We start from the raw sequence: 24,649 nt of genomic DNA on the forward strand, positions 1-24,649 counted from the left end.
AGAAAGGTGGATGGGGATATCTGTGGAATGTAGGCAGATTGCCCAGAGGGGTCCTGGGAAAAAAGCTGTGCGGCCCAGACTGAGCCACGTTGCAGGCAGCGTCTTGAGCTGGTCTTCACAGAATCCTTGTTGGGGGGCAGCCCACATCATGCTTTCCTGTGATACCCTCACCGCAGGGCATTGCAGACTGGGGAGGACAGGTCCCGTGAGTGACCCAGGGTCAGCTAAACATTTTCCAGCCGCGTGGTTTGAATTTTTTTCCCCTTCCTAGTGAAGCAGAGGCCCTGGCCTGTTGCTGTAGGAGAGGGGAGAGAAAATGTGGCTGGTAAAACTTGTTCCACAAACATTTGAGTGTCCACTGTGTGTGGAGGACACTGTGCTAGGGGCTGGGGGAGTAAGACAGGTGTTCCCCTGTTCACAGCTGACTCTCACCTGAGTTACAAGTGGCAGCATGATGGGGTGCTTGTGGTGGTGGTGGGGTGAGCTCTCCTGGGGGCCCCAGTTTAATCCTGGGGAGCAGCAGGGAGGCTGTGGGTGACAGCGCATGTGTGATTTGGAAGTGGCAGTCACAGTGAGTCAGACTACAGTGAACTCCTCGGGCAGCATGGAAAGGCAAGTCTTGAGCCAGTGGGGGTGTCAGCTGTCAGTTGGTGGGTGATAGTCCCCGACCTCTCTGGGTGAGTCTGCTGGGGGGTGTGTTCAGTGGCTCCCTGTGTTCCCTGTCGCACAAGTCTTTATGTAATTGTGTAATTGCTCTTTTCTTTTTTTTTTTTTTTTTTGTCTTTTTCTTTAAGATTTATTTATTTATTTGAAAGGCAGGAAAGGCAGAGGTATAGAGAGGGAAACACAGAGAGAGAGCTCTTCCATCCACTAGTTCACTCCCCAAATGGCCTCAATGGCTGGAGCTAGGCTGGTCTGAAGCCAGGAGCCAGGAACTTCTTCTGGGCCTCCCACATGGGTGCAGGGGCCCAAGCACTTGGGCCATCTTCCACTGCTTTCCCAGGTACTTTAGCAGGGAGCTGGATTGGAAGTGGAGCAGCTGGGACTCGAACTGGCACCCATAGGTGATGCCAGCGCTGCAGCTTAACCTGCTACACCACAGTGCTGGCCCCCTTGGTTGTCTTTCTTGCTAGAGTGTAAGCACCATGAGGGCAGGGAGATGTTTCCAGCCCTGAGTTGTAACTGGTGACCAGCATAGTGCCTGCCAGTTACTCACCAAGTCTTGATGCTTGCCAGGCATTTGTGGGATGAACAAATGCATGAATTTTGCTGGTGAGGCAGTGAGGTCCCGTGACAGTAACGTGGCTTGGGCAGAGTCACACCTCTTGTGAAGGGCTGGGATGCAGGCCTCCTGCCTGTGCGACCCATTTGCTCCCTGTAAGATGTAGGTGCTGGGTAAGAGGGTTTGGAATGAGGTCTTTCACGTGACTAACGTGGCTTTCTGGGCCCACAGCCAGGTTAACAAACACATTTGTTTCTTGCAGGCATCTCCTGGAAGGAGAAGGTTGCAGATCTTCGGTTGAAAATGACTGAGCGGAGCATCATGTGGTTTGTGGTCACCGCCCTGGATGAGATTGCCTGTGAGTGCTCCGGTTTCACCGCTGGGGCCTGTTACCTGATCGCGCCTTCGGATCTCTGCGTGTTCATGCCGTTGTGCTTTCTCGGTGGCCAGGGACTAAGCAAGCAGCTGTGTCACCAGATGGGTACAGGAGCTGTCCGTTAGGAAGAAGGATAAGGAACTACGGGCGTAGAGGAGGGGAGTGTAGCCTTGCACAGAGCAGTGTCACAGCCATGGACTCCTGGGGAGGCCATGAGCAATTCTGTTCTCAGGACTGTGGCACCTGTGCAGTGTGGGAAATGAAGCACATTTCCTGCCCACACCTGCTGTGCGTCTGCCTCTCTAAGTGTGGAAGTGGGATTGTGCATCCTTTTTTTCTTTGTACCTTTCCTGTGTTTTCCCAAGGTCTTTACAGTGAGAATGTTCTAGAAACATGTCTACCTCAGAAAATGCAGGAACTGAAAGTTCTGTACTAAGCCCTTTGATCCAGTAGTGATTTCTCAATCTTTAGACCTTAAACCACCCTCTTGTTCAGGACTTTCTGTTGTCCTCTAAAACCTGAAGGAATCTAGTTGAAACTTTGTGTCCCATCTCCTAGGTTTCTGACTGCATTTGACCTAGGGAAGCTGAGAAGAGGCTCTGCTTTATTTTTTAACTTTCTCACTAGGGAAAGAGGTGCCCTACTACCTAGTATCTTCTCTCTTCAGTCCCTATGTTATCTTTTTTTTTTTTTTTTTTTTTGACAGGCAGAGTTACTGAGAGAGAGAGAGAGAGGGAAAGGTCTTCCTTCCGTTGGTTCACCTCCCAAATGGCCTCAACGGCCGGTGCTGCACTGATCTGAAGCCAGGAGCCAGGTGCTTCCTCCTGGTCTTCCGTGTGGGTGCAGGGCCCAAGTGCTTGGGCCATACTCCACTGCTTTCCCAGGCCACAGCAGAGAGCTGGACTGGAAGAGGAGCAACCGGGACAGAACCGGCGCCCCAACCGGGACTAGAACCCGGGGTGCCAGTGCCACAGGCAGAGGATTAGCCTAGTGAGCCGTGGCGCCGGCCTTTTTTTTTTTTCTTAAAGATTTGTTTTATTTATTTGAAAGGGAGAGTGACAGAGGGAGCTACAGAGAGAAACAGATCTTCCATTTTCTGGTTCACTCCCCAAAAGGCTGCAACAATTGGAGTTGGGCAAGGCCAAAGCCAGAAGCCTGGAACTCCTTTGGTCTCCCACATGGGTGGCAGGGACCCAAGTACTTGAGCCATCTTATGCTGCCTTCTCAGGTGTATTTGTAGGGAGCCAGATTGGAAGCAGAGCAGCCAGGACTCGGAACTGGCAATTCAATGTACTGGCCCCTGTTTCATTTCATTTTCCCCCAAAACTTTGTCAAGTGTTAAAATGATTTGTATCCTTCATTAATGTATTAATGTATTAATGTATTAATGTATTAATGTAATAACCTCAACGTCAAGTTGGCCGGCGCTGCGGCTCACTAGGCTAATCCTCCACCTTGCAGCGCCGGCACACCAGGTTCTAGTCCCCGTCAGGGCACTGGATTCTGTCCCGGTTGCCCCTCTTCCAGTCCAGCTCTCTGCTGTGGCCTGGGAAAGCAGTGGAGTATGGCCCAAGCACTTGGGCCCTGCACCCTCATGGGAGACCAGGATAAGCACCTGGCTCCTGGCTTCGGATCAGCGCGGTGTGCCGGCCACAGCATGCCGGCCGCAGCAGCCATTGGAGGGTGAACCAACGGCAAAGGAAGACCTTTCTCTCTGTCTCTCTCTCTCACTGTCTACTCTGCCTGTCAAAAATAAATAAATAAATAACCTCAACGTCAGAGAAAAAAAATATAAAGCTAATTTCAAAAAACATACCTAGATTATGGAAAACTTGGAAAATGTAGACAAAGTAGAAAGAAAAACTCACCTAAAATCCTCTTACCCAGTCATTAATTAGTGTTAATATACTTTGCATAGATCATTTTGTAGCTTGATTTTTTTCCAATGTGTTGGTATACTATAGGCATAATTTTAAATGGGTATCAAATACTCTATCATAGTTATGCCTTCATTTGCTTAATTTCCCTAGAGAAATCAGTTTCCCACAATTTATTAAACTGCAGCTGTCAAAATCTTGGTTCATAAGTCCGCATCTTAGTTTCCGACCATTTTTTTCTTCCCGTATGTGGCTGGCTTTGGGAGTAGTGTTGTGGGTTCGGGGTGTGTGGGTAGCAGGGCTTTGACCCCGTATGGCTGCGTACCTGCTAGGAAGATGGTACAGACCTACGCTCATCTTGCCAGCCCCCAAATGGTGCCTCATTGCTTTCTTTGGAAAGCCATTGTTTTAAAAAAGCACTGCTTTTTTTTTTTTTTTTTTAAAGATTTTATTTGAGAGGTGAGAGAGAGAGAGGTTCTCCATCCACTGCTTCACTGCTCAAATGGCCGCAGCAGCGGGGATGAGCCCCCTCGAAGCCAGGAGCCAGGACCTTTGTCTGGGTCTCCCATGCTGGGCCATCTTCCACTGCTTTCCCAGGCCGCAGCCTGGATCAGAAGTGGAGCAGCTGGGACACAGAACCGGCACCCACATGGGATGCCGGTGCCCAGGCGAAGGCTTAGGCCACAGCGGCACTTTTAATAGGGCCCTTTGCCCTCTGACCTAGCACTGGGGAGCTGGGTTTCTCAGGCATTCAGGCTTCCTCAGATCCCCTCCCCTGGCTGAGGGCCAGCCCTTGCTGACCAGGGGCGGGCCTCGTCGGGGTGACTCACTGCTTCTCCTCTGCCTCCGTGGGGTCTCTCCGCCTCCACGGGGCTGCTGACTCTCCTTGTGGGTGGGTCTCGTTTTTCTCCCCAAAGCCATTTGTCTTGGAAGGGAGAGAGTGCTTGGCTCCTTCCGCTTTATATGGGAGCGCCAGAGGTTTGTCTGCGGCAAGCAGGGCGGGACACCACGAGGTGGGCTCTTCAGCCCTGGGGGCGGGGCGTGGGGGGGCGTTTGTCATTGCCAGGTTTTCCCACCGACTCTTCTAGTCCCCTCTCTGGACGGCCGCTGTGGCCGCCTAAGGAGCAGTTCTGGTGCCACCCGGTGGCGGAAACGAGCAAGTGCAGCTCAGTGAAACCAGGGTCGGGCTGCCGGAATCCGCTCAGAGCAGCTGAACTGGGAGCCAGCGCTGTTTCCTCCCGCTGCAAACGACCTCTTAAAGCCCAAGGCCGCCAGGTGACAAGATCTCTGATTTCCCCTTTTAGGGCTGTTCAATCTCCGCGGATCAGATGTGGAACACAACCCAGTGTTTTTCTCCTATGCAATCGTAGGACTAGAGACGATCATGTGAGTGTTGGCCCACACCTGGAACTTCCTTCCCTGCAGCCCCCCGCTGGTCCCTGCCCCCAGCCACTGCCTGACATTTCGCTGACGCGCTTCCTTTGTCCTGCCCCTTTTCCTTTCCCTTATTGTCCTTTCCAGTAGGAATCTATGTGTATCTGGCCTCTCTTTTAACCCCCCAAATGCTTGGCAACCTGTGAGAGTCCTATGGGATTAACAAATAGGCGAGGCTGTGAGGACGAAGCTTAGTTCGTGGAGTTCCTGCATTTGACTCCAGGCTAGCAAGTAGAGTAAAGGGTAGATGGCTCAGTTACATAATTCTGGGTCCAAAGTGCAAACATGGAAGCCTCGTCATTTTGAAGGTGAGAAATTATGTGGGAAACCCCCGAATGGTGATTTATAGAATTGCCGGTTTATCTTTCCCCAACATAGCTTGTGGTGTCCCTGCCGTTGCCATTCGGTTCAGATGGCTTTCTTCCTTCAGACAGCATGTCTCTGAGTGCCTGCCATGAGCTGGGGGCCTGTATTAGGTGCTGGGTTGAAGGCACAGACAGGACCCAGGTTAGAGCTGGCAGATGAACGTCTCTTTTCCCCAGGGCACATACATGGGACCCTACCTGTCAATGGGATGGGTGTAGGTGCCACATGATGGGGATGGCTTGGCCCTGGTGTTCAGAGGGGCCTCTTGGAGCAAGTAACACTGAAATAAAGACTGAGGATAAGTGAGTTGGCTGGGTCATGGCGGGCTGAGGACGAGGGAGGAGTGGGGTCGCAGCAGAGGGAACAGCATCATCGGGCTCTGAGGGGAAGAGAGCCAGTGGGTGGGGAGGACCTGGAGTGGTTCCGTGTGGTTGGAGCACAGAGTGTGAGGCCAGAAAGTGAGTAAAGAAAGGCCCCGGGCCCAGGAGCTTGGGAGCTTGACCTCAGGATGCCAGGGAGCTAGAGTGAATTTTCCAGAGAGAACCACACACTAGGCTGGTAAATGCTAAAGAATGCCATGATTGTGAAAACTAGGATGCATGAGGCGAGTCTCGGGAGTGGTGACGCGAACGCAGGTGAGAGGTGGTGGTGACCTGAGCCCGCGTGGTGACTGGGTGAGGCTGCAGATGGCTGGACAGATGTGGTAGAGATGTGGGGTCTCAGCCCCGAGTTCCTAATGGAAGGCAGGAGGAGCATGGAGTGGAAGATGCCTGGGATCCTGGCATGGGGAACGGGGTAGACAGTGGTGGTACTCTCAGGACGGGGAACTCGGTTTGGAGAGAAGGATTTGGGATTCTGGTGTGGGGAATGGGGTAGACAATGGCAGCACTCCCAGGACGGGGAACCCAGTTCAGAAAGCAGGATTTGGGATTCCAGCATGGGGAATGGGGTAGACAATGGCAGCACTCCCAGGGCGGGGAACCCAGTTCAGAAAGCAGGATTTGGGATTCCAGCATGGGGAGCAGGGTAGAGAGTGGCAGCAGTCCCAGACGGGGAATCCAGTTCGGAGAGCAGGATTTGAGAAAGGGGTGTGAGGAAGGGACAGCTGCTTGGTCTGGGTAGGCAGAAGACAGAGGCTGATGTGTCAGTGTGTCTCTCACTCAGGTGCTCGCTGCCTCTGTCACCCCCACCCCCACCCCCCCGTGGCCCCTCTGCAGGCTCTTCATCGATGGGGACCGCATAGACGCCCCCAGTGTCAAGGAGCACCTGCTTCTCGACCTGGGCCTGGAGGCCGAGTACAGAATCCAGGTGCTTCCCTACAAGTCCATCCTGAGTGAGCTCAAGACCCTGTGTGCCGAGCTGTCGCCGAGGGAGAAGGTGTGGATCAGCGACAAGGCCAGCTATGCCGTGAGCGAGGCCATCCCCAAGGTTGGTGGCCCCACGCTGGCCCCAGAAAACCTGAGGGCCCCTTCCCAGCTCTGGAGTGCTCTCACTCTGCCTCAAAGCACAGGCCGTTCCGGCAGCTCCTCTCCCAGGCTGAGCCCTGAGCGCTGGAGCCGGGTAGGAGTTCTGTGTTTTCCTGAGGGTGCCATGAGGCCTGGTCTTAGGCGGCACCATTCACACTCAGGTTTATTTAAGTGTGTGTAACAGCTTTCAGTGTGTGGTAGAGAAGAATCGAACCAGCTAGAAGCTGTGCAGGTGAGATGAGAATGCCTGAAAACTGGGCACCAGTTCTGTTTACCCCATCCCCCCACCCCACCACATTCTCAAGTCCAGAGACTTGAGGCCGAGAGAGGCTGGGAAATCAGGGATTTGTCAGAGATCAAAGGACAGTGACAGCTTTGCCCTTTACTGAGCCCCTGCTGGGTGATGTTAAGCAGCTGACACCTGTTGCATCCTTTTAATTAGCGTCCTCTGGGCAGGACTGAACCCCTGCCTCTTTTTTTTTTTTCTGACAGGCAGAGTTAGACAGTGAGTGAGAGAGAGACAGAAAGGTCTTCCTTTTCCGTTGGTTCAGCCCCCCCAAATGGCCGCTACGGCCAGTGCGCTGCACCGATCTGAAGCCAGGAGCCAGGTGCGTCCTCCTGGTCTCCCATGCAGGTGCAGGGCCCAAGGACTTGGGCCATCCTCCACTGCACTCCCGGGCCACAGCATAGAGCTGGCCTGGAAGAGGAGCAACCGGGACAGAACTGGCGCCCCGATCGGGACTAGAACCCGGTGCGCCGGCGCCGCAGGCGGAAGATTAGCCTAGTGAGCCGCAGCGCTGGCCTCCCTGCCTCTTTTGATGGAAACTTTTTTTTTTTTTTGGGGGGGGGGGGGCTGTCCTCTGGGCTTCTGGCTGCCAAGTGGCCTTTGAGAAATTTAGCGGTTCCTGCCTTCTCCACCTTGCAGTGGGCCCTTCTGGGAAGAGTCCAGGCCTGGCTCTCCAGACCAGGCTGGATATTGCACCCCTGGCATTGCCACGGTGTGAATGACTTCCAGCAAGCCACTCAAGTGAGGATCACTTGTGCCTTCTCTGTTTCATGAGAGGGGTGTGTGTGTGTGTGTGAGAGAGAGAGAGTGAGAGAGAGAAAGAGAGGAGAATAAGAAGAGTGAAGAGAGTGTTAAAGCCCTTTTAGAAGTGCTGGGCAAGTGCCAGGTGTGCAGAGGGCCCCTTTCTCTCATCACTCTAGGCTAAACTTGAGTTTGCTCTCAAATTGGGAAGGGTCTTCCCCACCTCTTTAAGATCAGACCCTTAGCAGTAGTTGCGATGTGACCCCTGGGGCCGGGAGGCCTCCATCACAGGCCATGTGCGCCCCAGACCAGGGTAAAAGCCCCCTTTGTGCAGTTAGAGCGGGGTTATTTCAGTCAAGCTTTGAGCAGTTAGTGAACTCTGACCACAACCACAGGGGCTTGGAAAGCGATGTCTTGCTGATGGCTGGCAGCCTCAGAGAGCTCAGGGGTGGGAATGGAGGAGAGAAAGAGAGACCTTGTTTGAGGAACTTACTCTTTCGCCATGCATGCAAGCCCCTTTCATCATGTTCAGGGTCATCAATCAAAAGGGCATGATTTCAGGCCACAGGGGTCAGCTGGGAGGGGCCTGAGTGGGAATTCTTTGTATAATTTGTCTCAAGCGTATTTGGCTGGGCCAAGAGGTGCTTGCCTTAGTCCAGGGTGGGTGGGGCAGGCTTGAGTTCCCACCCCATTCCTCTGCCTTTGCCTCCAGGATCATCGCTGCTGTATGCCTTACACCCCGATCTGCATTGCCAAAGCTGTGAAGAACTCAGCCGAGTCCGAAGGCATGAGGCGTGCTCACGTGAGTAGAGCACGCTTTGCGGGAGACGGGGTGTGAAGTAGGTAGAGGGCCCAGCTGTCTCACCTGCTGTGTGGCCTGGGCCTGCACAAGGTTGGGGTTTCTGAGTCACCTGGCCTTCCAGAGTTGGTAAGAGAGTGGAAAAGGTACTCAGTGGATTAGATCTTCCCCAAGTGTGCCACACAGTGTAAAGGAGTCTGGTGATGCTTGTGTAGATGATCGTGAGGATTGATGACAGCGGAGCCTCCTTAAAGGTCCAGGTTGTGTTTCAAGGCAAAAGGTGGTTCTAGAAAGCTTGACCTGACTTTCCTGTCCCTGTGGGGAGCTACCGTGCTCTAGGTGGGGCCCTTTGGGGTTGTGCCGGAGCTGCTGAAGAGCAGAAGAGCCCTTTCCCTGATAGTGGGAATTGTTGCAGACTGGCTCCCCGGGAATGCCCACATGTAAAATCCTGCTTGCTGACAGAGGGGCTCCATAGCTGCAGCCTTTGTGGGGTCCCGTTAGGACTAGGCTCTGAACGTGGCCATCTGATCTTCAGTAATAACTGCCGAACATGTCTGCATTGTTTGCACAGATTAAAGATGCTGTTGCCCTCTGTGAACTCTTCAACTGGCTGGAGAAAGAGGTTGGTAATTATAGTGTTCATTCAGGAATCCACAGTGATTCCAACTGTGGCATCCTCTGTGCTCTGAGGTCTTGATCTAATTTTCATGCTCTCTCTTAGTAGTTCTTTCTGGAAATTTGGTGCATGTGTTTAAAAAAATTCCTTAATTGTGGAAAGTATAGTGATAAGGATGAAGAAAGAAATTCAACATCAGAGTGGATCCATTTTTGGGTTGGGAAATTATAGCTAAGTGGAATTTTATTATAAGGAAAAATGGCTCTTATAAAATTGTGGTAGGCAATCTGATTGTGTTAGGAGGAAAAGATTTTTGATTGCTTTGAACTTTCAGCCATAAAGCTTTTACATAAAAACTTTTTACATTAAATTGACTCTTGGCCATTAGTTTTCTTACCCTTCCACTACCTGTAATTGACAAGAGGGTGGTTTCTTTGTGCTATTAAACAATATCATGTTTCCTTTTAATATTACGTTATATAAACAACTGTTTAATTGGGTAAACAAAATGTCCTTACTCCTATCAGTGTAACTTTTTTCTACCACATACTTCCTTCTGGCTATTGTTCTCATTTATGTAAATCATTTTTCAGAATGTAAATTATTTCTTCATGTCTCTCAGGGTACAGCCACAGTTTTGCATTTTGTTTATTTTATTCCCTGAGAGCTGCAGTGGGGAGTGTCTCCCATGTGCTCCAAGGCCTCACCACAGGTCCAGATGTGCACGGGCTGGGTCTGGGAGCTGGACTCACTTATTTACCCATTCTTCTATTTTCAAGTATTTAAATTTCCAAAAACAATTTTCTTAATGTCATCAATAGCCCTGCAGTAATAACTCTGGCTTTTCTTTTTTATTTCTGCAGGATAATTTTCTTAGACTGATTTCCCAGGAGGGGAAGCTTTGCAGTTTTTAAATTAAGGTTCATTAAGATTTGTGAGGTTAGAGGATATGAGAGCTGAGGCAGAAGAGTTGAGTGAAAAATTAAATAGATTAAATAAATTAAAAATTAAATAGATGAAATAAATAAATTAAAATTACTTGAGATAACTTGGGTGAGAGCCTTTGAAAGTTCCTCCCTTGAAGACGAGCTGTGTCCTGTAGACCGCACAGCTGGGATACAGGATGTGAGGAAAAGGAAGCTTTTAACATACCTCCTCTGACGCGTGGGAGGCACGTGTGAAGTTCCCTCGCCAGATGATTTATAAGCAGTGTTCTCGTAGGTTCCCAAAGGTGGTGTGACGGAGATCTCAGCTGCTGACAAAGCCGAGGAATTCCGCAGGTAAGGGGCCATTTGGAGGACCCGTGAGCCTGGTGAGCCTGGTGAGCCTGGTGCCGATTGCCCTGGCAAGTGAAATGAACCTGGAAGGACACTGATTCTCTGCACAGTAAAAACCTCTCAGCCGCTCCGCTGTCTGTGTCTCTCTATTGCAGGCAGCAGGCCGACTTTGTGGATCTGAGCTTCCCTACGATTTCCAGTACGGGACCCAACGGCGCCATCATTCACTACGCGTAAGGCATGCGGAGGAGCACATGGCTGCCTCGCTGCTGCTTCTGCACAGGAGCCTGAGCAGGGGAGATGCATTATTTTACCAGAGGCCCCCACGCCCACCTCCCACAGTGAGGGACAGCAGACCTTGGAGGTCTTACTTTCCCTCATTCCCTCCAGGTCCCCAACTTCTGCCTTGCAGGAGCCTGCTTGTAGGCTCAGTATGGCATTGACATTCCCCACAATGTGGCCAAAAGGGTTTTTTTTTTTTTGACAGGCAGAGTGGACAGTGAGAGAGAGAGAGACAGAGAGACAGAGAGAAAGGTCTTCCTTTTTGCCGTTGGTTCACCCTCCAATTGCCGCTGCGGCCGGCGCACCGCGCTGATCCGAAGCCAGGAGCCAGGTGCTTCTCCTGGGCTCCCATGCGGGTGCAGGGCCCAAGGACTTGGGCCATCCTCCATTGCACTCCTGCGCCATAGCAGAGAGCTGGCCTGGAAGAGGGGCAACCGGGACAGAATCCGGTGCCCCGACTGGGACTAGAACTCCGGGGTGCCGGCACCGCAGGCAGAGGATTAGCCTATTGAGCCGTGGCGCTGGCCTAAAAGGATTTCCTTCTTCTCTTTGGAGGCTACAGAAACTATTCATTGCCCTTGAGGGACTGAATTCTTTCTCTCCATGTGTCTTGTGAGCTCCATCTCCTCCATACCCAAGAAGCTTGCCAGTGGGTTGTGGGGCAACCTGTTTTGGGTAGAGGTAATCAGTGCCCCCCGGCCTGGTCTGGACGGTGAGATGTTTTACTACCTGGTCTGCATTGGGCTGTGGATCCGCAGACCAGAGACTCCCTGGAGTCTGGGACGAGGGGGGACGCTGATAGGTTAGGACTGGCAGATCTGCCCGTGGAGAGGATAGGCAGTATACTTAGGCTTGGCCATTGGACTTCAGCTTCAACTTCACCTAGCTCAAAGAGTTTTGCTTTGCGTTGGGCATTCTGTGCCCTGTGTTTCCTCATCTGTGATCTGCACGATCCTGAAGGGAACACTTTGTCTCTCTGTGATGTTCTTGCACACAAATTTCCCTCCTCTTTAATAGTCTCAGGGCAGCTCTTGAAACTGTGTGTGGGAGACAGTCACAGTTGTGACAGTACAGTTCTCTCCCATTAATATCTCTGTCCCGACATAAAAATATCAAAGGAATTTTGTTTTTTGTCTCACAGTGAACGTAAATGATGGATTCCCTGTCTAGAGACTATCCTAGTATTTTGCATATAATAAAAATATTTGACAGTTTCAAACCAAAGGAGGAGAGATTTGCTTTTCTCTTGTCATTTCTTCATTAGGGCTCTTGGAAGCCTGCTTAGAGGAGGACACTGGAGGCTGGGCCAGTGTCTGGTTGAGTGTTAATTGCTCAGCTTGTGTGCCAACTGGTGCTTTACTTCTGAAGTGGGGGTGGTACCGGAAATGAAGGACAGAGCAGGGACTTGGAATGCTCTCAACTGTTTGGATAGTTCCCAGTGCAGTGATAGTATCTAGAAAATGGTGTGGGGAAAGTGGGTTGCTTTAAAAAAATACCTCCTGTTCATTTTTTAAAAAGTACTTCAGCATTAGTGCATCGCGATTCACTCCTTTTCTTAGTGAAATCCCTTTAGTTTGTCTCTGGAATCCGGACATTTACTCTCTGCCTGTCTGGTGGCCTTGGAAATAAGAGGGGAGGCACATGATGGGGTCAGGAGTGAAGGAGGCACCTGGGACTCCCAGAGACCAGTAAGGCTGTGGAGACTGCAGGCTGCTCCCACGCCCAGTTCCCATGTCTCTAGCTTAGGTCCTGTTGCCTGCATCAGTTCTTATTTCTGTGGATTTTAAAATTATCTCTTGATTACCATTTTGTTCTAGACACAAAGGTAGATATTGAGGAATGTGTTAGTCTTCCTTCTCTTGAATTTTCTTCTCTGGTTAGGGAGAGAAATTCAGTGGGTTCTGGAGTAGAAGTTGAATGTTAGTTGGAATAAGTACTTTATTGGGTAACTTTTAATTTTGATATAATTTTAGACAAAGTTATAAGAATAGTACAAGAAACTCTTATATGCCCTCCTCCCAGATTCTTCAGATGTTTCCATTTGTGGAATAAATTTTTAATTAACTTTGTTAGGCCAGTCCCTGAGACGAATAGGACCTTGTCCCTGGATGAAGTATACCTCATTGATTCGGGCGCTCAATACAAGTAAGTGAACTTGACTCCACAGACTCAAGGCATTTGAGTAGGTGGACAAGTGTACTCTGATGGAGAGTTCTCAGCTGGGAACCTCTTTCTGCACTGTTGACCACAGTTGGAATTGTCCTGTGTGTGATCTATATTTTTACCCTAGTTGACTGGCCTAGTTATTGACTCTGTCCCCACAAAAGACTGTTTGATAGAACTATTTAGTCTTTGACTGGAAGTTGTTAAAGTCCCGTATAATAATGACATAAGGCAAATTTTTAGAAATATTGGCAAGTTTTCCACTCCAGCCCATCAGCTGCCTGCCAGCTCCCTGTGTTTGTAGCTGCCCCAAGGCCTAATGAAGTAAAGATTAATTCTGAATGAATGAATGAGAAATGTGGACTCCCCCTGCATTCCTCTGAATTTCCTCCTTTGTGCCTTCTTACTTTCTCAGTCATCCCCTCTAGAATGGTTTCTTAGAGGAGAACCTAAGGTTTGGTTGTGTCTGGATTTAGAACCTATGAGAAGAAGTGAGACTATCATCTATTCTGAGAGAGCACTAGCAAGGCCTGTTTTAAAAAGGGATTTATTTATTTATTTGAAAGAGCTACAGAGAAGCAGAGATAGAGATCTTCTATCTGCTGATTCATTCCCCAAATGGCCACAAAGGCCAGGGCTGAGCCAGGCTGAAGCCAGGAGCTGGGAACGTGATTCGGGTCTCCCACATGGGTACGGGGCCCAAGCTTTGGGCCATCTTCTGCTGCTTTTCCCAGGCATGTTAGCAGGGAGCTGGATCATAAGTGGAGCAGCTGGGACGTGAAACAGTGCCCAAATGGGATGTTGGCATTGCAGGCGATGGCTGTATCCTCTGTGCCACAACGCCAGCCCCAATATAATAATTTTTTAAAAATAATTCTTTCTTTTTTTTTTAAGATTTATTTTATTTATTTGAAAGAGTTACAGAGAGAGGTAGAGACAGAGAGAGAGGTCTTCCATGCGCTGGTTCACTCCCCAGATGGCTGCAACGGCCAGAGCTGCGCCGATCTGAAGCCTGGAGCCAGGAGCTTTTTCTGGGTCTCCCACGTGGGTGCTGGGGCCCAAGGACTTGAGCCATCTTCTAGTGTTTTCTCAGGCCACAGCAGAAAGCTGGATCGCAAGAGGAGCAGCTGGGACTAGAACTGGTGCCCATGTGGGATGCCGGCGCTTCAGGCCAGGGCTTTAACCCACTATACCACAGCACCGGCCCCCCAATATAATAATTTTTATTGAGATAAAATTTACCTACTTGATGGGTTATAATGTTTTTTATTTGCATTTTCACAGCATTATGCAACCATTACCCTTAGTTCTAGAACATTTTTATCATCCTCAGAGGAAAGTCCCTACTGGTAGCCATCATTCCCCTTCCCTGTCCCCCAGTCCCTGGCCACCACCAACTAGTCCTGTTTATACGTATTTATTTACTTTGGACACTTGACACAAATAAGATCTTGTTTTTTGTGTCTGGCTTTGGTCACTTAGCATAGTGTCTTCAGGGTTAACCCAGGTTGCAGCATGTATCAGTATCCATTCTTTTAGTTACTGAGTTAATACTTCACGGTATGTACCCCATTTTGTACCCCATTTTGTTTATTCGTTCCTTAGCTGATGGACATTTGGGTGGTTTCCACATTTTGAGGGATACAAACAATACTGTTATGAAAACCCACGTCTAAGTTTTTGTGTGGGTGTGTTACCAGTTCTTTAGCATGTATTCATGGGAGTAATATTGTTGAGTAACATGTTCACTGTATAGTTAATCTTTGATGCAAATCACTTTACAAAATGTTTGCACCATTTTACATACCTCCAGCAGTGTATTAGGGTTTTCATTTCTTCACATCCTTACTCGTCTCATATTTGAGGAAAAACTTACTTTGACTAAAAACTAATTTGTCCTTTTTTTTGGAAAGGGATGGAACCACAGATGTGACCCGGACCATGCATTTTGGAACTCCTACAGCCTATGAGAAGGTAAGGTAGAGCCAAAAACTTGATTCTCTCTGCTTTTTTAAGAGAATTACTTTTATGAAAAGGGATTAAATAAATAAAAATTAGATGTGGGATCATAAATTGCTCATTACTGTGGAGTCAGGCTTATCTGCTTTATGAGGTTTATTTAATTAATTATTGTAGGGTAAGACATTTGGAGATATTTTTAAGAGCATTCTGTTAAGGTCAAGGAACCTCAGAATCCAGTTTAAATAGCTCTGGCCTTGGTTGAGTCACGAAATCTCTTTGGGGCCGGGGGTGGTGTGGTTCAGCAGTGTCTGAACTTGATTCTGAAAGCCACCCCCTTCTTTTTCAAGTTCAGCGTGCATACTTACAGGCTCCATTCTGTAGGGACTTTCTGAAGCAGCGGACGCTGTCAGTTTGTGGTTTGAACAGGATGGAAAGGGCAGACAGAGCTGTGAGGTTGAGATGTGTACCCGGAGGCCGGAGGCAGCTTCTGATCTTCCTTGCTGTGCACTCACCTCCCTGGCTGCTCGTGTGAATTCCTGAACCCAGGGAGTTCCCAGATCGTAAGCACTCAGATGGTGGTTGAATCTCTGTCCAGGGGAACCTTTCAGGAAGATGATCCTAGGAAGAGGGTTTTATGTGATGTGGTGGGCAGATTTCAGTCTTGGTCCCTTGTCCTTCCTTTTCTGGTCACCAGTACCTTTCTGAGTTTGGACCTCAAGCTCAGGATCCCTTTGATGTGACTTCTTGTGCTGTGGAAAGAGCCCCAGACAAACTGACAGGGTGTGAGCTCAAGTCCTGGCTCTGCACCTCAGGGCCAGCCATCAGTCCTGTAAGCAGTAGGGATAACCCTGAGGGCAGCATGGTGGCAGGGAGTCCAGATGTTGAGGCCAGATGCTGCCACTTGGGATCTGTGTCCCCCGGGCGTGCTGCTCGTTTCCTCTGTAGGGTGGAGCTAACGATAGTTCATCCGCTGTGAAGTGCGGGGTTCAGTGTCTGCTTAGTGGAGTGTCTGGCACAGAGGCCTCACTCAGCAAATGTTGGCCAGGATCATGAGTTGGTTTTAATGATTTTTCCCAGTCTCTCTAGGGTACACGTGACTTAGAATATGTCCGAATGTTCACCACACGATCAAGTCCTGTGGGGTCATCTCTTTGACAGTTCTTTTTTACTCAGTAGTTTTAGGGTTCATTGGTCTATGGCCAGGCTTTTAAAATTTTTTAAATTTAATTTTTTTCCTGATTTTCTCTGTAATGTTGTTAAAAACTTTAATGGGCAAAGTTTTCTGAACTCCCAGAAAACCGCCAAATGAAATTGTCTTTGCTGCCATTCATCTGCTCCGGTTTTCTTTGGCAGGAATGCTTCACATATGTCCTTAAAGGCCACATAGCTGTGAGCGCAGCCGTTTTCCCGACTGGAACCAAAGGTAGGTGGTTCTTTCTGCCACACGGCGACATCTTTTTCTTGTTTGGGAATCAGAGGTGTCTTGGCTGGAGCAGAAGAACACGTCCTGCTGTCACCGCGTCAGCTCCAGCCCATCTCAGGCCCTGTTGGGACAGGTTGGGGGTGCTGCATGGAGTGAGGCTCCTGGACCCCATGGCCGAGCTCAGAGGCTTCCTAGGCAGCCTGGCTTAGGACTGGGCCTGGTGTCAGCTCTAGACTTCTCTCCTGGCTGATATGATGCTGGATGACACTGTGGGAAGCTCCCAGGAGAGGGCAAACTAGGCATGAAGGCCCCAGGGCCTGAGTGGGGGAATTGGCCTAGTGCTAGGCCAGTGCCTCCTTTAGGGATCCTTGTTGGGGTTTTATTTTAATGTGAGCCTGACTCTTACTGTATAGCACTTGGCTTGAGGACTGGTAGATGGGGCATTGGGGTGGGACCTGGCAAGACTTGGGCCTTCAATCTGATTAGATCGGGCATGCACCCATTTCCTGGAGCCTCATCTGTCATGCCTGCCCACCTGTAGCCATCTGGGTAGAACCTCACCTTACTAATTCTTTTTTTTTTTTTTTTGATTTTTTAAAAATTTTTTGATAGAGTGGACAGTGAGAGAGAGAGACAGAGAGAAAGGTCTACCTTTGCTGTTGGTTCACCCTCCAATGGCTGCTGTGGCCGGCGCGCTGCGGCCGGTGCACCGCTTTGGTTATTTGCTTGGAAGTCAGAGTTATAGAGACAGAGAAGTAGAGACAGAAAGTATTGTCCACCTGCTAGTCACCCCCAAATGAACACATTTTATAAGAAATTATCTTCTTCCTCTGTTTCTTAAACTCCTGTCTCTAATTCGATTCAAAGAACAAATACTGAGTCCTTACCATGAGCTAAGAGTGTTGGTCATTTGAATTGCAGAGATAAATCAGGAAAAATGACTTTCCTTCTGCTGCTTTCCCAGGCTGGAGCAGGGAGCTGGATCAGAAGTTGAGCAGCCAGGACTCGGACTGGCGCCCATATGGGATGCCAAGACCACAGGCCAGGCCTTTGCTGATCCGATGGCAGGAGTCAGGTGCTTCTCCTGGTCTCCCATGTGGGTGCAGGGCCCAAGGACTTGGGCCATCCTCCACTGCACTCCCACGCTGTAGCAGAGAGCTGGCCTGGAAGAGGGGCAACTGGGACAGAATCCGGCGCCCCGACCGGGACTAGAACCCGGTGTGCTGGTGCCGCTAGGTGGAGGATTAGCCTGTTGAGCCATGGCGCCAGCCTCACCTTACTAATTCTGAAACCTTAGGGACCCAGAGCCAGGAAGGGGACTTCCATGCCATTGAATGCAGCCTTCCTGTACTGTGGGTGTCCATCCCTTGTCCATACCCTGCGTACGTGGTCCTCTGCTCAGGAGCTCTGATTGTTAGAAAGTTCTTCCTTGTGCTGGGCTGCAGTCTGAACCCTCCAGGAACTTCTGCCCAGAGGATTCTGGTTCAGCTTCTGGAGCTGACATAATCTGACCTTAAAGGTAGTGTGTGACGTCATCGAGTGGCTCTTCATCTGTCTTTCAGGCCACCTTCTAGACTCCTTTGCCCGTTCAGCCTTATGGGATTCCGGTCTGGATTACCTGCATGGAACGGGACATGGTGTTGGGTCTTTTCTGAATGTCCACGAGGGGCCTTGTGGCATCAGTTATAAAACGTTCTCCGACGAACCGTTGGAGGCTGGCATGATCGTCACTGACGGTAGGTAGCCCCCACCTGCAGCACACGTGTGCGTCCTTGAGCTTTTGTGGAGGGTCTTTGCCGTTTCTTGTTCTAAAATTTTAGAGTAAGTTGGCAGTATTTTCCCCCTTGCTGTCACATTGAATTAACAAACTTTCCTGATTATCAAAGTAATGCATGCATGTTCATTTTAGAGAAAGTGAAATAACGAAACAGTATAAAGAGTAGATGAAAATCATTTGCAACCCAAGCAGCAGGAGAAACAAGACTTGATATTTTACTGCATTAGCTCTCAGGTGGTCTTTTATAGATGGGTAGAGATTGTCTTTTTTTAATTAGTGAGGTCACGCTGAACATACTGTCCGCATTCTGCTTTATTTTTCTTTTTTTTCTTTTTTTTTTTTCTTTTTGACAGGCAGAGTGGACAGTGAGAGAGAGAGACAGAGAGAAAAGTCTTCCTTTTCCTTTGGTTCACCCCCCAATGGCCACTGCGGCCGGCACGCTGCGGCTGGTGCACCGTGCTGATCCAAAGCCAGGAGCCAGGTGCTTCTCCTGGTCTCCCATGCAGGTGCAGGGCCCAAGGACATGGGCCATCCTCCACTGCACTCCTGGGCCAGAGCAGAGAGCTGGACAGGAAGAGGAGTGACCAGGGCAGAATCCGGCGCCCCGACCGGGACTAGAACCTGGGGTGCCGGTGCCGCAGGCGGAGGATTAGCTTAGTGAGCCACGGCGCCAGCCTGCTTTCTTAATATATTGCCCTTTCCCATGTCATTGCAAAATTTTATAAGCGTCTGTTAGTGTCTGCATCACTGTGTCTTATGCATATACACCATGAGTTATTTAGTGGGCTCTCTGTTGCACTCCCCACCTTGTAGTCAGTTTCCAGGAACTGCAGAGCCTGTCCTTGGGAACCTCAAGTGACTGCGACACCGTAGCCATGCTGGGGAAGCCAGCATCTCTGGCTTGCACACCTGGCGGAAGGGGCCTTCCCCTGTTTCTTCTGCTTTGGAGCAGGGTGGTCCTCCCGGAGTGAAAGCTTCTCCCCTCTGTGCACGTTTTTACAGTGGGCCCTGTTTCACAGTGAGGTTTGTTTCGTTTTAGAGCCAGGTTATTATGAAGATGGGGCTTTTGGAATTCGCATTGAGAATGTTGTCTTGGTAGTTCCTGTGAAGACCAAGGTAATTGATTATGCATTTATTTATTTACAAAAGTTTCCCATTCTTTATTGCTGAAAGTTAAGACTTGTTTTCATGGTGCTAAGAGCGATGAACTAGGAGACTGAAGTGGCTTTCATGGTGCCTGCCTGGCATGATCTGGGAGTCTGAGTTTGTGACAGGTGGCCTGTTGTCGGGAAGTCCCATTTGTAGAGGGTGCTTGTTCAAAGGGCGATTTCTAGGTCCTCCTCAGATCCTGAATCAGAGTCTGCAGTGCAGGGGTGTGGAAACTGTAATTGTGTCACAGTCCCAGGTGATTTTTATCAAGTAAAATTGAAGAACCCTGGGATATTCCATGAGTCAGTCTTCAGAGACAGCACAAAGAAGGAGTTTCACCCTCTCCCATGTCAGTGTTACCAAGAGGCTTCAGGGTTTTAGGTGCCAGGCTTTACCTACGAGGCCTGTTTTCTCCTTCTTCACTGGTGACTATGGAGATGAACAGGGCGGGAAGCAGCTTCCTACGCCTGCAGGGAGGGGACTTGCAGTGTCTGCTCTCTGCTTCATTGTGGAAGTCACTGTTGTTGGAGCTGCCCTCTTACCTAAGTCCCAAAGGGCTTGCAGTGAACAGAGACCCAGCATACACACCCTGTGGGCCTTGCTAGGGTAAGGTAGGCTGCATGGCTGGTAACACAATGATGTTGGGGTCTTATACCCCAGCAGAGTCTTTGAACCCAATCTAGAGATGGCCCTGAGCCTGGCACTCCTGTGCCCTGCCCCACTTCCTTCCCCTCATAGCAGAAGCCCTGTGGATGCTGCCGGGAGCCCCACAGCAGCCTGTGTGTGGCTCTTGCTGAGCCACAGGCTGTCGTTTGCCCAGTGTAGCAGTTCTTGGAAAATGGCATCAACTGTGAACCTGCTCCATTGTGCCCATTAAAAATGGTGACCAGTTTACCACTTCCTGGCTCCTACTTAACTTCTGGCTGTGAGAGGTGGCCATGTCTGGTGGAATGACTTCATGGTGTGGTTCATTGTGGTCAAGATGAGTAAAATTGCCTGTTTTCTTCTTTCTCCCACAGTATAATTTCAATAACCGGGGAAGCCTGACCTTTGAACCTCTAACTTTGGTTCCAATTCAGACGAAAATGATAGATGTGGATTCTCTTACAGACAAAGAGGTAATGGGGGAGGGGATTTTCTTATTTTTTTATTTAGGGTTTTTGGCCGACTGAGTCTGAGTCCTCTGTCTCCCGGAACTGTAGCTTTTGCTGTGTTTGTTGGTAAAGGGTCTGCTTCCCGCGGCTGTCATGTAGCCATCGGGTTTTGTGGGGAGGACCAGCACGCCGTGCCATGGCTCCCCGGGAGGAAATAGCTGCGCTGTTCTACCTTAGGTGCACTGAGGCCTGTTTAGCAACCTGCCTCTTCCCTACAAAAAGCCAGATGGGTGGTGAGGCCCCTTGGCCACTGCACATGCCAGATTGTTGTCTAGTGTTGCATGAAACATTAAGGAAATGAGGCAAAATCTCTTATGTGCCCAGTTTTCACATAGACAAGGAAAGCAGGTACTAGCCCCTCCCTGTTAGTGCTATGGTCACTCTGGGGCTATGAAACCCTTTGCAAAGTCCAGGCCACAACACTGCTCACTTAACAAGCTCAGCATTGCAGGTCTTGAAACCCTTTCAAGTCCTAGGGTAGATCCCCAGGCCCATGAGGCTGGGAGAGGTGACAGGGACCTGGGGTATGGCTTGAGGGATCAGGCAGGTGACTGAGGTCAGAGCAGGAATAAGGATCAGAAGTGGGCAGGAGCAGTTAGCACTGGACAAAGTAGTTCCCGAAGGAGGGAGCTGGGAGCCAGAGGGATCCAAATTCCAGAGCAAGGCGGGGATCAGAAGTCTCAGCACAAAGCAAGTGGCTGGTGGGAGCCAGAGGAGGACAGACATGGCAGGTTGCTCTGGGAAGGAAGATTGTGCTAGTGAGACAGCCACTGATCTCATCCCAGGAGACTTCAAGGGTGTTTGGAGGCAGAGCTGTATCCTTAGTGGGGCCCATTCGGACCTCGTTCTTGGCTGTAAATGGAAGGGGCCCTGTGCTAAGGAGGTGTTTTCCTGAGCTGCGGAATGGGTTTTCCCAGCTGGAAGCCTCTCTTCCGCTTCTTCCAGCTTGCAGGTGGGTGATGGGAAGGTCGTCCACTTCCTGCTTAGCTCTCCTCCATGCTGGGCACCTCTCCTTGACCATAAGTGTCCTTGCCTCAGCCACATTCCCACTCAGAGGACCGAAATTGGCCCTGCGGATCCTGGTTTGTTAGTTAATAGATGGGTTTACAAGAGGACACTCAGCGTATCAGTAGCACAGTGTCACTGTGTCTCTTCAGTGGCAGGAGTTCTTTCCCCGTAAGCGATGCCTTAGGTGAAAGGGAACAAGAACACCTAAGTGCACTTAAGTGCCCCATAGGAACCAAAGCCTTTTGTAACCGCCCTTGGGCACAGCTTCACGGGTCTGGTGGCAAGTCACTTTGCGCTCTTGGAAGCCCAAGGCTGTGTGACTTCCTGCCAGGTAGGATCATACGTTTCTTTCTGTCCACATAAAGTGTAAGACTAAGAGACATTTCTCCCCGTGACATTTCAGTTTATCCCAAGAAGTTGTGCACAAGGAGGGATGAATGAGATCCTCTTTCTTAGTAGGAGAGTTCTGTTAACCTGGGACCCGCAGTCTACCCCATCTACCCCATGACATTGATCACATCTGTCTGACCTGTGCCTCGCATACCCAGATCACTGCCCAATTATTTTGGCCAACTGCTCCTTATAGGGCAGATAATGTCTTTGTACCCTGGGGCCATCAGCTCATTTCCACGAATAATAGTGGATAACAGTGTTTAACACTGTGAGCAGAGAACAGTATCATTTATTATCTGTTTTAGTAGAAGTTCCCTTTCCTGTTTATTGCTTACCTCTGGGGCTTCATTTTGTCTGCAGGCACAGTAATATCCACAACAAAGCTCTGTCCATTGGGCTTTTAAAATGCCTTTTCATTGCCCCGTACTGTCTCCTCGACAGGTGATTTTTAGCAGTCACTTCAGGGAGCTTTGGATTGGGTCTGCATCCCCATCACTGTCACCAGATGGCAGCAGAGGACCTCGGTCAGCTGTGCACACAGGCACCTGCGGACTGCCGAGGCCTTGGGATGTTGCTCAGGGCCCTCTGAGGCTGCACCCATACCCCTAAACCAAAAGGGTTTTGGGAGTATCTGTGGCACCAGGCTGCTGGCACCGCTGCTGTCACTGTTGAGCTGTTTGGAGGGCGGTCTGCCTGTATCCCTGCCTGACCTTGCTCCTGGTACAGAGCAACTGGCTTGTTTTCAATCCTCCCTTCTCTCTTTTCCCAAACTCTGAGTGGGGCTGTTAGGCTTTTTGTCTGTGGGGATTAGATCAGTATCCCAATAGGCTGAGTTGAAGCCTCTTGACAACACCATCCCACCTGTCTTCCCTCACTCCTTTCTGGGTCGGGGTGCCCATCCTGACCCCTTAACTGGACTCTGGTGCTTGATGCAGCCTGTATCCCCTGAAGCCAGAGCCTTTGGAGCACTCCTGCCTCCCTGAATGGCCTGTGGCTCGTTTATAACTAGCACACCAGTGGCAGTCAGTGGCAGTAGCAACCTCATTAGCCTTGCTGCAGCTAGGTGTCTGTCTTGCCCACCCCGGGGCGTCTTGTCCTCCTGGTAAAACTTGCCTCACTCCAGCCTTCATCCCTGTGCCAACCCACCAAAGGGGGATTTCACCCTTCTTCCAGCCACAGAGGTTTTGATGTCAGGTCTGGGGGATCAGCCTTCACCCAGGCACCAGTCGTGTCCACACCTCTTTCCTTTTTACTCTCCTTTTCATCCCTCGTGTGGCACATTGTGTGGAGGAGCTGAAGGTCAAGCTCACTTCCAGGCCTTGATCACCAGGGATTTCAGATTCATCTAGACAGCCACACTCACAAGGCACACACGGACTCGGCAGCCCCTAGTTGGTTCTGCTTTGTCAGCGGATACAGGATAGGAAGCCCTGTGTGTCCTTAATGGCAGTCCTTGCCTAATCCAGAGAAACACCAGTCCATCCGCTCTTCATCTGAGATTAGTCATCCCTCCCCCGCCCACCCTGGGATGGCTCAGGTGTGAGGGAGTGAAGCCACCACGGTGGGAGCTGGTGAGAGCTGGTTGCGCCGTCTCTCCTGTCATGCCCAGGGTCCTATAAAGAGGAATGTTTGATGCCAAGTGGCTCTGCACTCAGGGAAGCCACAGCCACGGCTTGCCGCCAGGTATCCGTGGTTCCTTCACGGTCATTGCCAGTCCGCGTGTGCTGGATTATTCTGGGAACATTTTCACCCTAAGCCGTGTAGTCCATCTGTTTCTAGGGAAACAGACACAAGGAGATCACTTGTCCTTGAGCAGGGAGAAAGGAGTTCGTGTATCTTTCCTCTTGAGCTTGCGCTCTCAGCACGTGGGCCCCTTGCTGGCGGCCTGTGCAGCCTTCTGATAGAGATGTGGTGAATGCCATGTCTGTCTGTTTTTCCTGTACAGTGCGACTGGCTCAACAATTACCACCTGACCTGCAGGGACGTGATCGGGAAGGAACTGCAGAAGCAGGGCCGCCAGGAAGCTCTCGAGTGGCTCATCAGAGAGACGCAGCCCATCTCCAAACAGCATTAATGCTGGCCTGGTTCCGCTTCGTGAAATGCCCTGGGGAAAGGACCCCTGACACCACTCCCATCTCCTCACCCCGCCCCCTCGCCCCTTTTTACTTTTAGATGCTAAGAAGAACTGAAAATCTTCTTATCCTCTTTGATATTTTCTTGCAAACACTCAATCTTTTATGATTTTTTAATTGTTGAGAATGAGCCAAGAATAAAATTGCGGCACCAGAAGGAGGGTCCCCATGGAGCCGAACACTCGACAAGGGGGAGACACCCCCCCCGGTTTCCGGACAGTGCTGGTGAGACAATGAGTGCTCCGCGTCGGTCACGTCCAGGTGCTAGCCCTCGCTCGTGGTCACCCTCCCGTTCATGAGCCTGTATTTATGATCAGTGAATAAAAATGTCAAAACGGTGTCCCGCTGTCTCTTTGCTTAAGTTCACATCCCTGGCACGCCAGGCGGCCTGCTCTCTGCCGGCCTCTGTGGCAGCTGTCTTTGCCTGAGCAGAGGTTCCTGGCCTCCTGGCACACACTCTGCCTTAACTGTAAGGGTTTCCCCCTTTATCTAGAAAACCTAGTGTTTTGGTATTTTTATTACCCTCCCCCCCCATTTTTATAATGTCATTAATGTATAAAGGTACTTCAAAAAGAGTTCATGGAAGAAGGGAATGATAAGTTTACTTGTATTTTCATATAGAAATATTTTGCAATCCATGTGCAATGTTTTAATAAGGTACACTTTCCATGAACTTTTTGAAGACTCCTTCCTCAGTTCAGAAAATAAAGATACTGAGTGACGTCACAAGTGAGTCTTTAGCACAC

General features: G+C 50.1%; 1 protein-coding gene across 3 annotated transcripts in view; it reads left to right on the forward strand.

Annotated features, from left to right (window-relative positions):
- Positions 1-24,243, forward strand: part of XPNPEP1 (X-prolyl aminopeptidase 1) — a 65,957-nt gene extending 41,714 nt beyond the window's left edge. For all 3 annotated transcript variants that reach the window (XM_062213981.1, XM_062213983.1, XM_062213982.1), the window contains 14 exons: positions 1,485-1,580; positions 4,780-4,861; positions 6,493-6,703; positions 8,481-8,570; positions 9,139-9,189; positions 10,405-10,463; positions 10,616-10,693; positions 12,816-12,887; positions 14,819-14,879; positions 16,221-16,290; positions 17,853-18,026; positions 19,107-19,183; positions 20,236-20,334; positions 23,717-24,243. In XM_062213981.1, coding sequence (XP_062069965.1) covers positions 1,485-1,580; positions 4,780-4,861; positions 6,493-6,703; positions 8,481-8,570; positions 9,139-9,189; positions 10,405-10,463; positions 10,616-10,693; positions 12,816-12,887; positions 14,819-14,879; positions 16,221-16,290; positions 17,853-18,026; positions 19,107-19,183; positions 20,236-20,334; positions 23,717-23,845 — 1,349 coding nt within the window. In that variant the 3' untranslated portion in view covers positions 23,846-24,243. The remainder of the gene's footprint in view (positions 1-1,484; positions 1,581-4,779; positions 4,862-6,492; positions 6,704-8,480; positions 8,571-9,138; positions 9,190-10,404; positions 10,464-10,615; positions 10,694-12,815; positions 12,888-14,818; positions 14,880-16,220; positions 16,291-17,852; positions 18,027-19,106; positions 19,184-20,235; positions 20,335-23,716) is intronic.
- Positions 24,244-24,649: the final 406 nt, after the last annotated feature.

The sequence above is a fragment of the Lepus europaeus genome, chromosome 17, assembly GCF_033115175.1.
Source record: "Lepus europaeus isolate LE1 chromosome 17, mLepTim1.pri, whole genome shotgun sequence".
In the NCBI taxonomy this organism is placed as follows: Eukaryota; Metazoa; Chordata; class Mammalia; order Lagomorpha; family Leporidae; genus Lepus; species Lepus europaeus.